Below are 15421 nucleotides of genomic sequence, written 5' to 3'. Positions count from 1 at the left end.
ATGGCTGAAAACAGTACGTGCTGGGTTTGTATTCTTACAGAAAATAGAAACTATTCCAAATTCTCCCCAGCATCACATGAATGAGACGTAAAGTAGCTGAGACACAAACACGAGACACAACTTTAGGATGCAGTATTATTTCAATACAATCATGACACCTTGGAGAAATAAGTTATTAATAGGCATCCATGACAAGCCCAAACAAGTTTCCCATTACACAGAACTTTGTATAAAGTCTGACTGAAATCTATTCACTCTCCAAAAGCAATGCACTGTAGTGTTTGCAGGGATAATGAAGTCTGCACTAGACTCTGGGGAATACCCTTACATTTGATATCCCCACGTGCTGTTTGCAAATTACAAGAGATTAATCATCACATCATTGTCAGTTAAGCAGGAGGCACATAAATTAAAATGCTGGATGGATTGTTACCAATTTTGCAGGCATAGAAACCTTAGAAACACACATTCCTCAAGCATTTCTTGATTTGAAAACTGAAGAAAAGTCACAAAAAAGCATTGCAGACATTTTCCCAGCCCTTGGAAATAGAGAACAGAAACTGCATTGCACTTTAATACCATATGTAAAAGTCATACCCCTCAAAAATTACTATATAATCACTATACCTACCTATACAAACAGGACATTCACTTTTTGACACACATAACTATTTCCATATAAAATATTAATTTAACAAATTCTTACCTTCTCAAAGGGATCACCAATTACAGAGTAAACTAAAACCCCTACTGAAAGATTTCCCATTAGTGAAGCACAAATGCTTTCTGGTATCATCTTCTTTCTCCCAGGGAAGGGAAAAAGTACAACTCATGCACTGCAAATATTGCATGGACCCAGGAGAAGACAGTGGGATGGTATAGCCTGTCTGGTCTGCATAACAGAACTGTGTTGTTCATTCTTAAAAGTTCACTACTCCCATAAAATTCATATGTACAGAATACATTACATTTTTATGCATCATATGAAAATGAAAAGTTTCATTCCCAGGCTAAGAGGTCTGGATTTACATCTGGACTGATGTAGGTACAATACACAGTAACTTAGGTTCTATCCAAAGGTCCTCTGTGTTGCAGGGTGGTACCCTTAACTCATGATAGTTTTGTTCCAATATTGCCAGTATTTCAAATAAAACCTAATATATGTGAAACCAGTGTTCACCATGTGCCCAGGAGAAATCCAGCGAAAGGGAGGAGGACACAGAACTCAACTTCCACGTGGTGATGGAGACAACACAGTAGAATGTTGAACTGACACCAAAAGAAATTTCCCTGCTGTTCAACAACCAGAATGTTTTCAAATTCAGCTTAGTCTTACCCCAAAAAACACCAAAAAAACCTCCAAACCTGTCACAGCACACATCAGAGCTGAGATGGCCACAATACACAGAGTGTCACCATAGAGTATCAGAAGGCTTCAGCCCACATAGAGTAACACCACACCACTCCAGAAGGCTGCAAGTATCTGCTCATCTCGTTCTTCAGCCCAGCCTTTTATCCCCTCCTGTTGATGCCCTGCACCTGTGTGCCCTCTGCTCCCTTTGGTGCTTGGTCAGTGCCCCTGGGCACTCCTTACCTTCAATGCTGCTCACCTGCTGCTCACACCTGTAGCCAATTAGGGATGAAGCTCAGCTGCAGCCCCACCCCCAATTACCATAAACTCTGTGCCTGCACAAATCAATTTGACAAAAGTGAAATCTTGAAAGTTTCAATCTTGCACAAGCACACTTTTCACTGATGAGTTTTATTATCATTTACTGAAAACTCTTTGCTAGCTCTGCTTTGCCATGGCAGGTTCACAGCTAAATGTACAAGTAAGCTCTGAGGAAGCATTTGTCAGGTCTTCATCAGCTGTGTTGCTTCCTTCAGTTCAGAAGGGAAGAGGCTGTGTTCTGCAGCCAAAATGCAAGTTGTTTCTCAAGACTTCAGGTGCATACAAACCATATCTTAAACACATACATTTCACATGTATTTTATGTCTGAATGCTCCAAGGAAAACAGAAAAGACTATTCCAAAAACAGCTTAGAATGTGAGATTGAAGAATCTTATAAGAAACTCTAAAAAAGATAAACTTAATTCATTAATGTGTCATCAAATTCAATAATGTTGTGAAGGCAAAAAGCTGTGGAATAAAGAATCTTACCAATACTACAAATCATATCTTAAAGGAAATCACTTCAGACTGATCCATCTACTGCACTTAGCTGTGAGAAGACACCACAGTGGTAAACTGTTTTAAAGTGAATTTTCTAGAGGGCTGCTGGGTTGGGTTTGTGCTTGGATGCTTTCTGCAGTAAGTGTTACAACCCTCCAGATTTTACAAACTTGAAATGTTCTTGTCACACCAGCAGAGCTGCCGTGGGATTTGAGGAGAAATTTCCCTGTTTACAGTTGGTAACTGAATTGCTGAGACACTTAATCCTTGAAAGGAAGTAACTAATGAAACCAACAAACTCCAGCAAACTCCTGCATAAACAAACACAACAGAAGCAAAAACCACAGCAGCAGTTTGACAGAAATGTTGCTGCACTAGTTCAATGAGCTTGGCTTAAGGAAAGCTTCTTCTAGGAAATAGATATTTAAGGCTACCATAAAACTTTTTTTCTGTTAAAAATTCTGTAGAGAGGGGAAAAAAAGTGAGAAACATGAACCATTGCTCTGCCTTGTCTTCATTTCCAAACTTCTACCCTTCATCATTAAGTAGATCAGACAGCAGTTTGGAGAGGAAGAGGATGGAACTATACCAAAACCTGGTATTTTCAGGAGGAACAGGATATAAACAGTGCATCTATTTGTACCTTGTCTATCATGTCTGGTCTGTTTGTAGCTGCCAGGATTGTCACGTCCTTCAGCTGTTCTATCCCATCCATTTCCGTCAGCAACTGAGCCAAGACACGGTCTGCTACATTCCCAGCACCTGAAGAGCTGATTTACAGAAAAAATAAAATGTCAAAGCATTATCCTTGCCTTCCTAGAAATAGGAGAAAGGAAAAGATAGAGTATTTATTTTCGCCTTCACCCTCTGAAATGGAAACAGTGATAAGAAGTGAGTAAAACCAAATCAGAGAATTTGAGTTCCATAGGTTATCTTGGTATTCAGCAAAGCAATTTGCTGAATTGGGGTGAGATTTGGGGTGGTTTTTTTTTACTTATTGCCCTGCTATGGAGGTTGTAAAGAACTTAGCACAATGTGGGTATCTGGAATAAACATTTTTAAGAAAATTGAATTCAAGCCGCTTCTTTACTAGTCAGACAAACCCATTTTTTTAGCACCATCCAAGTGAGAGCTTACACCACCCTATGCAGCACAAAAAATGAGGCAGTTATGTGTTTTGCAGAGTTGCTCTACATTTTTCTATTCTCTCCATCATGTGAGAATAAATTGAGTGTTGACCAACTGCCTCATAATTGCATTGTCAGTCCTTTAACTCAGTTTGTTTTCCAGATACCAGGGAAAAAACCCAACACTAAAAAAACTGAAAACTCCAATTATAAAATCACCAATATATGAAAAACCTAAGCAGACAAGCATAAAGTATTCCCTCTGCTGAGAAGGGGCAGGGAAACTGAAGCAGGCTAGGGACAGCAGCAGGAGATTGTACCAAAAATGTGAGTTTTATCCTCCTTTGCCAGAAACTGGGAATCCTTCTCTTGGCACACACCAAAACCTCACTGTTTTCCACACAGCCTTCCCCTGTGGACGGCAGGCACACACCTCCATCATCCTTCACCAATGGGACTGCTCTTCCAGGGCTATTCCCTCTTCTGCTGCACAGGTGAAGGTTTTACTTCTCTACCTTTAAATAGGCTCTTTTCAATACAATTTTAAAAAAATTAATCTCTCCAGTTCTTCTGGATCCCTATAAACTAAGAAGCAAAAAGAAGTCTGATACTTAAAACAAGACCAGGATCAAGATAATTTTTTCATCTCAAATTTTTGAAAGTCCTTTTCCAAAAGTTCTATTTAAGGCTTATACAGATAAACAGGCACCTACACACACAGGAGTGCCATATGATCATCCTGTTTTAATTTTCCAAAAAATAAAAATATTAAATATACTAAAATATAAGTGCTCCAATTATTTCCAGACAGAGAGTGCACAAATACAGTTTTACAGTTATTTTACACATATATTGCTGCAGCACTGCCACCACAGTGACGTCCCAGAGCCAAAGCAACAGTAATGGCTCCATCACTGTTGTACAGCTCCAAATAAATCCCCTAACTTTCCTATCCTACAACCAGTTCTGCAATTTTCCAGAGCACAACAGTGAACTTATCACACCCAGTCTGGAAAACATCTTAAAGGAGCTATAATAAATGTTGGCTAAGAGAGTAAAATATTTAGGTTGCTAAGAGATATTAGAGAAGGGACTTGGGTTACCTGGTTGTCAGATTCTGGAGTTTCTGCAGCCACACTGGAAATTCCCCAGCCATATTTGAGTATTTCTAATGTACCCATGGGTCAGAGTCCCACTGACTTATAGAGGGGCTGAGTGTGATAAAACACTTCAGGTGTTGGACATGGATAGCAAATGCTTTTGGAAAGACACACAGCTTAAAGGAAATTAAAATCAACTTTGTAACATTAGCTAGTCTCAGTAGGGATCCAGGCCTCCCATCTTGCATGAGTTTCAATTTTACTCCACTTTATACCCAACAGACTGAGCAAAAGAAAATGCTGAGCAAAAGTAAAAATAATTGTAAAACTGGGACAAAAATGTTAATGTTATTTGAGATGATCTGAAGCTAGAAGACTTTGGAGGAGATGCTAAACTTTGTTTCCTTAAAAAAAAAAAAAGAAAAAAAAATTTAGTTTTAGAGAGAGGTGGCTAGAACGGATATTACATCTTCCCCCAATATAAACATTTCCCTTACAAGCTTCTGACTTAAAAAAAAAAATAATAAAACCCACAACACATTAAAGAAGTGTTTATTCTAAGGAAAATCCCCACAGGGAAATGCACTTCGCAAAGACTTCCATGCAATTAGGGCATCATCAGAAAAACTGCAGTTAGGCAATCACTCATGGTATAACACAGCTCAAACAATAGCAGGGCTTCTAGGACATTATTAGGGGTTTATTATTACCACTTAAAAGTGAATTAAACAATTTTAAAGTCCATGCATGCGAAAAATACCAATAATGAAGTGAAGAAGTGCCCGGTTCCTATGACACCACGGATTTCTGATGTCAGTCCTTTTATTTACATAGTTGATTAAGCTATCCCACCATTTCAGCACGGCCTACCATAAATTAGCATTTGGCTGAACAGGACACCCTATAAAAATCCCAGGCAGGCACAGGGAGAGATCTCTTCCCCAGCTGCTGGCAGCTGCCTCAGAGCCACGGTGAGCTCCGAGAGCTCCGGGGCTGTCCAGGGGTGACAGGCAAGGATGCGATTTTCCATTCTGCCATGCTTTCCCAGCAGGCTTCCAAATGAACACGGGCAACATTCATTAAGGCTGCCAACAAACCATGATTAACCCTCCAGTCCCACGGAGGCACTGCCAAAACCAACCTGCAGCCAAGGGGCTGCCATGGCCCCCCTCCCCTGCCTCCAGCTGACCTCCACATGTTGATGTCATCCTCACAACTGCCTGGAAATGGTCCTCCAAAGGCACGTCCTGGTACAAACTCATTTCCTGTCAACACGCTGCCTGCAAATCCAGGCAGCCAGAGCTAAGCCCCTCACATAATCCATGCAGGGCCATGTGTGTGCACGGCTGTGTGCACCAGGAGCTGTGCCCCAACCAGAAATACCTCTGAAATAAAAAATGTGTGAGCAAAGAGGAGCCTGCCTGAGAGTTGTTGGTGCTGCTGTAATGAAATACATTAGGCTGTGTGTTGTTTTAATTTTTTGCCAACCACACTTTATTTCCAGTCCTCGATGAAGTTTTTAAAGGTAGAGAAGGTCATTACAGCAGTTAGAGACAGAAATCCTCCTCTATGTGGTCTTCCAGCTAATCCTGCAAGTGTCCCACCAGTCTCAGACACAGAACGTGTGCACTCCTGCACAGGCACTCAGCTTGACCACCAGAGAAGATTCCTAAGTCTGTCAGGTAAGACTATCCACACTGAATATGAAAGACAAACCTGTTCTTGGTATTTTACTTTGGCTAAAGGCATTCCAAATACATATTTTGGCAGAATAAACCATGTATTCTACAGTTTACCAAAGACTCACAATTAATCTGAATTAATTCTGCCTTTGTCCTGATGGATCAGGAGCACCAGCTCCAAAATCAATATAGCAGGAGAGGGCCCTCCACGGCTTTTATTTCTATCTCCTCTGGCTATATCCAATGACCATTCAAGCCAGCTGGATTCATGTATCAGTGGGCACTGAAATTTCCCCCTGGACACCTTAAACTACTTTCATACTTCTTCCAGGGGATATAAAAGCAACCACAGCCCGATCCTATCACTGCACCAAGGAGTACATACAGTTCACTAGCTTATACAGATCTTCAAGCCAAGAAGATTTTGTTTCCAGACATAACCAGATGTATGAAATCACATTTAAATGTTACCCTTCCTGCTCTAGGCATTTTTTTGACAGCAACTTCTTGTTTTGTACATTTTACTTATTTAATTTCCTTTCCCCCTCCCCACCCTTTTTCTAACAGATTTTTTAATATTTGAAAACTAAAAGCAGTCTGAGAATGCAGTCACTGCGGTTTCACCCCAAGATGAAATTTGGTAAGCATCACCACTGTGAACTAAAGCAAACATACATTTGCATCATCTGACCATCTAGAGCACTTCTGAAAAAATACTCATTTCACTGCCTTCCCAACACCAGATGTCATTTTCACTGAAAAATGTATTTAAGTCTCCACCACCACTTAAATCTCATAAAGGAGAACAAGTGACTCTCCATCCCACCATTGACTTCAACGGCACTGAAGCCTGTCAAAACACCTTGGCTTTAGAATCAGGACCTTAATTTAATTACTCTGCTAAACTGTAGGTGTGGAAATGCAGGAAATCTTGACACAGTAACATTTTGAGAGCTGTTAATATCACAGCAACTGTGAAGGTGCAAAAGCAGGAGGAAGTCTGGGAGGACCCCTCTCCTGCACAGCTGACCCTACCTCAGGCAGAGCTGTGAGGTCAGAGACTGACCTCAGGAGAAGTATCCAGGATAAATTACTGCAGATGGATTAATCCCCACAAAGCTGAAATCTACAATGCAGGTTTTGTGACAAGGGAGTCCAGCCCACCTTCCCCTCCAAAGCATCCCATCAGGCAAGATTTACACATGGATAAAACCTGGCTTTATTATTTTTCCCCCTCAAACAAAAGAATCGCAATCACAATCAAAATTTATAGGTTTTAAAAATACTTGTGGACGCGGTATCATCTCAAATAACCCTTTCACTGAAACCTCTGGAAATAATTTCCTATCAAAACAAATGTAAAACTCATTGACATGACAAAACGCTCGGGATCAAAAAAATGTGAACAGGTTGAAATAGACCCTGCTGGCAGGACTCTCCACCTCTCTGTGAACTACAGAGGTAAAAGGTTCCTGAAATACGGAAAAGGTTCCTGAAATACAGAAGCACCCTGCCAGAAGACTCCCACTCGCACAGCCCGAAGGATTTTTATTGAGTCTGACATTTGTGTGGGGGCTGCTCAGGGGGAACCTGTCAGCAAGGAGCACCTGCCAAGCCCGGCTTTTCCATCCGGCTGCCGCCATCCTAATTAACTGTCACACGCTTCTACCGTTCTCCCTCACCAACCTGGCTGAAACACGCCTCTGGCAGGTTAAGGTTTTCCTCAGCACTTGAAAAATAAAAAAATTCTCTACTCCAATAGCATTACCAGAAAGACAATAACTGCAGGATGGTCCCTGATATTAGATTTTGTGCAAAAATTCCATCATTGGGGCATTTTGTCCAGCAGAATGGACACTGGCATGCCAGTCAGGAAAAGCAGGCTTGTTCAATATTAAAACACTGGGCCAAACTTATTTTTGTGAATGGTACAACTTCAAGAATCATTATTAAGACCACTACAGATACTACAGGCTTGGATGTTGTTAAAAAGCCTAAGAAGAATATGCAGCATGGAAATCTTAAATATTGTCACTTAAGGCTTCAGTATTCATTGGAAAAAAAAACAACAAACCCCAAAACACATGAGTACACAAGCCCCTTCAGTCCTCAGACAAGAAAAATTCCCTATGGGAGGGAACTTTCCTCCCTGTGTGATCAGGAGATCAGGAAAACCCTGCAAGAAGATGATCCTAAACCCTTCCCTCCATCAGCACCTTACAATTAGATGCTGTTGGATCCTGTACGCACCAACTGTATCAACTACTACCCACCATATTGTTTCCTATCTTCCCTGTCTTCTCAAGCACAAAATTCAAGTACCACAGAAGAAAAATACCCAGAAGAAACCTAAGCAAAGTCTGGGAAATTCAGTCTGGGTAGAATATTTCTCTTCATTGTCACCTCCGTACCAAAATGATGTTTTGCCAACTGTCGATTCACCAATTAAATGCAGTTCATGTAATTTGGTTTGCAAGGCATTAGAAGAGCACAGAAAAAAAAAAGAATTCCAAGTACTCCTTGAGTGGTCTCCAGCTTGCAAGTAAGCTTTCCTAAAAAGATGATGAGCTTTGTGAAAACAGGAAACAGTGCTCAGCTGTCAGCAGGTGACTATGAAACAAATGGCCTGCAGGCAGCTGCAGACACAGCCTAATTGTCCTTCACGGTTGTGTAAGCAGCCTCTTCCACTCACCTAAAAGTCTCATTATTGCAGCTTCCAAAAGTTAATGAAGTAGGCCCAGAAAAATGAAACACAGCAAAAAGAGAGAAAAGGAGGAAAGCAGCCAGCTTGAGACAGGTCTGGAATCAACAGGCTTTCTTCCAGAGGGCTTTCCCCAAGCACATCTCCAAATGCCTGAGTGCCTAGGTGGTGATCCATCACCATTTCCATCTGCTTGGAGGTAATTCCAGATGCACATCCATGGAAGACTGGCATTAGACCACACCTGCAGCTTGCCCAGGCACTGCCTGCCTGACAGGAAGGATGCTAACATCATGAGTTCTCCTATTCTGCTAACATTGATGTTGCCTTAAAAAAAAAGCAATGAAACAAAATAAAAAAACAACCCCAAACCAAGCACACACCTGATGCACAGTATATTTCCCACTTCCTTTCATTCTGTTTTTCTCAGCATTTCCCCTCTGTGCATTCCTGGAAGTTAATCAAGTTTAAATCTGTAATCAATCACGTCTGCCAGGCAAGCAAGCACAGTTTAGGCTGTAAGTATTTGAGACCTAGAAGTAACTAACTAGACTGGATTTAATTTCATTACAACAATATTTATGTATAATAGGTTCACTGTTCATAAATTTTAGTTACAATTATGTTCCTCCTGCCTATCATTAAAATGATGACTTCAAGAAAAGGGGATATGGATCCAGTCCTGCTTTCACTGATGTTAATGAAAGTCTCTATTGACTTCAAATACCCAAGTTATAACGTAGGTTGGGAAGTTACAAATTATTGGGGTCTGTAAACAAAAAGGAAGAAACACAGATTCAAAATCACATTATGATAAACGATTCTTGATAGCCAAAAGCACTAACAAGATTACTTTAAAATTAAAGGGACTGCAGACATTTGCTGTATGCACACATGAGCTATGAGTAATTTGTTAGAACTGCTCTTCCAAAACCAATTACAAGCTTTACTGTAAAATAAAATTGTTTCGAAACTTTCTTCTTTCACTAGTGCTTGCTAGGCCTAAAGAAAAAAGCTGGCACTAGGCATGCAGCTTTTTTCCCCAGACAATATTTGTTTGGAGACCAAATTGCAAAACTTTAAAGAATTCATACAGCAGTCACGAAAATTTTGAATGCTTCAATTCTCCATCATGTGCAAACATGGCTCAGATGTTGCAGGGAATCAGCTGATGTCCCCCAGTTCTGGGACACCAGTGCCAACAGAGGCCAGAAACACAAAGTTCTTTGTCTGAGCTGAACAAGAACTGGGTCCCTCATAACAACCATGGCGGGGGCAAACTCCGTATCTTCCAGGTATGCTTTGCTCATGTTCTTCTGGCTTTGCATGAGAAATATCAGGAGGACAATACTTCCTCCAGCTTCAGTACTGCTATTTAGCCTGTACAAGGTGGATTTCTGCCAAAAACTTCTCCCTTTTGCTGCATCCCCACAGAATTCAGCCTGTGGTTTCATTACTGGATGCAACACACTGAGCTCCTTCAGTGACATACCCTGCCCATTGCATCAGGGAATCTGCACAGGCACTAAAATACAATGACAAGTTCAAGGGCAGAGGATAAATAAATATGAGCTAAAATATCCCAGAAAGATATCTTGGTTTAAAAAGAGAAGATTTATCACTATCCCTGTTTAAAGGCAGAGGTGGTACATTACAGAAGAGAAGCTGCTGTTCCTCACAGGTTCTTCTAAAAGCCCAAGAGCCTCAGAACTTGAGACTGCAAAGATTTTAATACCTGAAGTGAAAACAGTGTGTCTTTCAGTGGTTCTGACTATTTTAAATTGTGGCTTAGGAATCTATCTATCTATCCTTCCCTCACCATACAGGATAACATATTTTCCCAAAAAAAGCATCATCATACTGTGGTTTCAGGGGATTGGTACCAAAGTCCCTTCACTTTGTCACTTCTATCCTCTAAAAAGGTTAGCAATATTCATCTACCAACTTTTGGCCTCCACACATCAAATGCAAAGTACTGATTTTGTCCCTTGTCTGCCTTTTTTTTCCTTCCCCTTGGAAAATAGCATTTATCAGTGCCTTTCACAGCAGTCTGCAGCATTTCCCATCCTACATTGTAGAGACTTGCAGTTAAAGGGGAAATGCTTTGCTTCTGAAAAACAAGAAAAGGATGTCTCTTGCTGAAAAATCCTAAAAATCCTACTTATATAAACAATGTCCCATTTCCAAAGCACGGAGATTTCTGAAGTTCAGCAAACAGACTGTCTGCACTGCATTTACACAGACCCAAGTTCATTCATCACTTTCAAGTCTAATTACCAAGCCATTTCCCTCTTGGCAACCCCTAATGGCCAGAAAAATTAGGTTTTACATGGTCAGGATACTGAGGGTAACAAATACCCATAACTCTCAGCAGCTGTATAATTTGTAAAGTGTCCCAAGTTTTGTGCAGGCACGGGATTACTTCAAGGCAAACTCTGTGTATCTGGACCAGTCCTGCTTCAGTGCAATCTGTCCTAGAAAAAGTCATAACAGCATCTTTCAAAAGTATGGGGAAAGAAAAGAAAAAGTCATCACCTGCTTGTGCAAGCAGCTGCTAATTAGAACCACAAAGCAGAGGAAAAGGCTCATCACCATGCATCTCATGGTTCACATCTCCTGGTGTACGACTGAAGAAGTTTTTTCTTTCTCTATCATTTCTCCTCTTCAAACCTTAAACCTCTAACTTTCTACCATCTTTTCTGCTGCAGGTTTATAACTTTTTCTTTAGAAACAGTCATGGTGAATGCCTCCCTTTTTCTCTACAGTCAGGCCACTGAGCCACTAATTTTTCATTTTCAGTTCTCTCTAAACTTACTCTAACATCTCAACATAAATCAGCAAGAGATGGAAAAATCCTCCACGAGCATTAGAAGCTCAGAGTAACAGAACAAAATGCAGAAGTGAACACAGCTCAAAGTATCTTTACATCTTCACTACCACACTGGAAACTCAAGACCATTCAGAATCACTCTCTCTTCTTGCATCAAGGATAATCAGATTTTTACCTCAAGCAGTTGCTCCTTATATTGAACAATTTTTCTTCAGGGCTACAGGACTATATTTTCATACACTGTCCTTAAAACTGGTATGTATCCAGTTGCCCACATTCTTAATTCCTTGATCAATATGTATTAGTGCGTCCACTACAAGCAAACCAGGGAGGGTGTGGGCAGACAATGAAAAAATCCAGGAGCTTTGTTCACATCAATAAACCATATGGAACTTCTAAGCAGGCTGGATAAGAAATAATCTTTCCCAAACAAAACATTTTGACAATGAACAATGGCAATTACTATAATTTTTGCTGACTTCAAAGTATTTTTAGCTCTAACTAATAAACACACACAAATAGATTTTGTATAACAACACTGCTACACGAGACAGTTGCATAGGTAGCACGTTAAATGTATTACAATTATGGAATGAATTATGGCTTGGGAATGTGTCATAAATAAAACACTGTGCCATAACTGAGTGCAGCCACAGTGTTTGCATAATGGCTTGTGCAGTGACAGAACCCACTACCTGATGCAAAGGAGTTATCATGAATAACTCCTTTGCCCAAACAAGAAAATTTCTTAGCTTTCTTTGTCTGCCTCTACACTCATTTAATTACAAAATCTATTCGTTCAAATGCCCCTGCTGCTGAGAAGGGATTGTTTAGTGATCTCTGCAGAAGGCTGGGAGCAAAACAACCACAAGTTGTAGTCAAATCTAAATAATGGGTTAATGAATACTTGGCAGGGTGCTTTGAAGATCAGAAGCATTAAGTTATTTACCTAATGTTATTTCACATCTACATTTCTGATCAGAATTATACATAAAATTACTCCCACAGCTTAACAGTTTCAGATTCTCTGGACTTCTGGACATACCCTGGTGGGATCAGGAGAGGCTGCCTACCCAGGAGATATGGAATGTAGCACATTCTGCACAAAGCCCACAGCATCCTATCAAGGATTTAAACTCTCACAAAGCTGTATGGCAGAGTGTTCCTCACTGCCAAGGCAAAGAAAACTAATTCAGCCAACAGAGGGAATGGGGAGACAATATAAACAGGTGTTTCCTTGAAAACTTCAGCACAGTCAGTAATAGTACAGGAAATGGATCTCCAGAGGCCACAAATCGTTAGCATCTCCAGTGCATTTGCAAATTCCTACTGTGCAAAGTCAGCCTGTAAAAAAGGGCCATTTCTAATAAGTGCCTTGTCTGGTTTCCTACACCATTTAATTTCAGATGAATTTTATGAGAACTCTGCTACATATTTTACCTCCCATCTGGTTCAGATTTGACAAAGAAATATTTGTGTGTCCCGCCCTGTTCTTTTTAAAGCTCCAAAACCAGATGTCTCCAGAACAACACCACTGCAGCAGGTCACACCACATTCTTCAGCAAGCTGTGCCAGGCCTACTACCCCCCACAGACAGTCCCAGGTAAGGTAAAATCAGGTTGTTTATCCCTAAAAAAGCAAACAAACAAACAAACAAACAAACAAACTCGCCACCTCCAGGGCACTGTGTGAAAAAACTGTTTAAAATGTATTATGGCTTAACCTTCCAAGAGGTTTGGAGGTTTGATCTTGATGAAGTGTTGGTTCTGGAAGCTAAACACATTAACAATTGCAGCAGGGAATGTTATTTTTTTCCCCTCCACTGGCTTGATTCAAGCAAACAATTTTGCAATTTCTCTGTTGCTTCAGTGCATAGCACTTCTAGGAAGATCACAAATTTCACAGCTGCACACCTTGCACATGAGAAGGACTCGGAGGAAAACATCTTCAATCAGATTTTGCATTTTCAACAGTAAGAATGTTTATTTCTTAGCAGCTTCACAGGGCAGCTCTATGCTACATGTGATGCCACCTCCTGTGACACAAATAATTTATTTGTGTCACCAAAACATCAAAATGCCACCTGTTATCCTTTCCTGTTTTCCTTCTTGCAATACAAAAGAACCTGTAGGGATGTTAAGGGAGCTTTTCTCTCAGAAAAACATTGCAGTTTTGTTGTGCCTTCAAACAGGACAAATACTTTATAATGCACCTATTTGGCAGCTTTTCATGCATAATAAAACAGGATAAAAGTATTTATTGCAACAGCAAGTAGCAGTTACATTTATAATGAGATATCCCCCAAGAAAGTCCACCTAAAGAGCCTGTCAAATCTTAAATGTTGTAGTGGCAAGTAAAAACTACAATAATTCTACTTCAGACATGAGGTAAACATCTCTTGGAACGATCACAAAGCAGGATATTAACAAAAATACTATTAGCTGTTTGCACAATAATCCCTTCTTAATGTCACACATGAAAGGACACAAGTGTTCCCAAATCTTTTAATGAAGTTTTTCCCAGTCTGGCAAAACATTTAAACATAGGTGTAAATTTAGTTTTATGAGTATTCTCCTTGGAAATTTGTGTTATGTAGCTTACGATCCTACTGTTTGCTTGATGGAGACACGAAATTAGGCCAGGGCAACAACCCTGGGAAAAAAAAAAAGTTCCTGGAAATAAAAGGCAAAACCACAGAAAAGAGCCAAAGAGCATGAGAACCAGTAGATTCATTCCTGCTAATGAGATGAGAAAGGAGGAACTCCATCAGCTTACCTGTTTATGCCAAGTTAAATAGGCTTGAGTAAAAGTCACACATTACCCTTCTGCACAAAGAATGAAGATATTAATAATATAATCCAAGAAAGGTAAATAAATCTGTGACTGTACAGTGTAAGAATCATTTATCAGGAAATAATGTCTGTTGTTTTTGTAACAGGATTACTTACTTTCCCCTTTCAACTGCCAAGGCATCTATTTCATCAAAGAAGAGAATTGAAGGAGACACTGCTCTGGCTTTCCTGAAGATCTACAAAAAAACAACAATGAAATACTGAGTTTTAAGGGAAGGAAGCATTTATAGTACACTATCACCCCCTGCACACCTCAAGAGTTTACATAACAGACATCAGCCTGTCTTGTCCTGGGTTGTTTCTATTTTAAAACAGATTTTTTTTTAAAGAGTAGTAAAAGCTGCAACAGGATCCCAAATTCAACATGTATCAATGCAGGAAAAAGCTAAATATCCCTGCTGCTTCATTTTCTTCTTTTTTTTTTTAAGCTTACACCAGAAGGAGTTTTTCAGAAAGTTTAATGGTAACCTCATAAGCAGAGAAGAATTTGAAAGCCGAGGAAGCTTTGTATCTAATGTTATCCACAGCCTGCCCTTTCTCACCTCTCTCACTGCTCGTTCAGACTCACCAACGTATTTGTTCATCAACTCAGGCCCCTGAAAAATACAAAATTCAAAAGCATGATACATTTGTATACAAAATGACTACAGTCTGCCAGTGCTACACTGGTCACGCTCTGTAATAAAAAATTCTGAGATTTTGTCATTTTAAAGTCCTATGGGTGCATTTTTACATGGCTTGGTAGAGTTAGAGGGTTTCTCCATTTATTTTAGTACCTGTGCATGTTGGTTAGTCCTCTCATCCTGATACTTTGCCAGTACCTTAATGAGAAATGGAATTAACCACAAAAACAAATACTGTGAGGGTCTTAAAAGTGCTCAACGACAGCACACCAAGGGGCTGCAAAGGAGCCAGAAGGACAAATCACAGCAAAGCATTTACTTGCACTCTCAAC

The 15421-nt window shown here is 40.1% G+C and overlaps 1 protein-coding gene across 1 annotated transcript in view; it reads right to left on the bottom strand.

Moving 5' to 3' along the window:
• Positions 1 to 15421, bottom strand: part of AFG2A (AFG2 AAA ATPase homolog A) — a 161508-nt gene that overhangs the window by 110205 nt on the left and 35882 nt on the right. Inside the window, 3 exon segments of the mRNA XM_071452447.1 lie at positions 2818 to 2944; positions 14563 to 14642; positions 15009 to 15062. Coding sequence (XP_071308548.1) covers positions 2818 to 2944; positions 14563 to 14642; positions 15009 to 15062 — 261 coding nt within the window.

This window comes from Agelaius tricolor, unplaced genomic scaffold (assembly GCF_023055355.1).
Source record: "Agelaius tricolor isolate 1412-34295 unplaced genomic scaffold, bAgeTri1.0.p SCAF_34, whole genome shotgun sequence".
Classification (NCBI taxonomy): Eukaryota; Metazoa; Chordata; class Aves; order Passeriformes; family Icteridae; genus Agelaius; species Agelaius tricolor.
The sequence above is the reverse complement of the archived record's forward strand: the minus strand, read 5'-3'. Positions and strand labels throughout refer to the sequence as shown.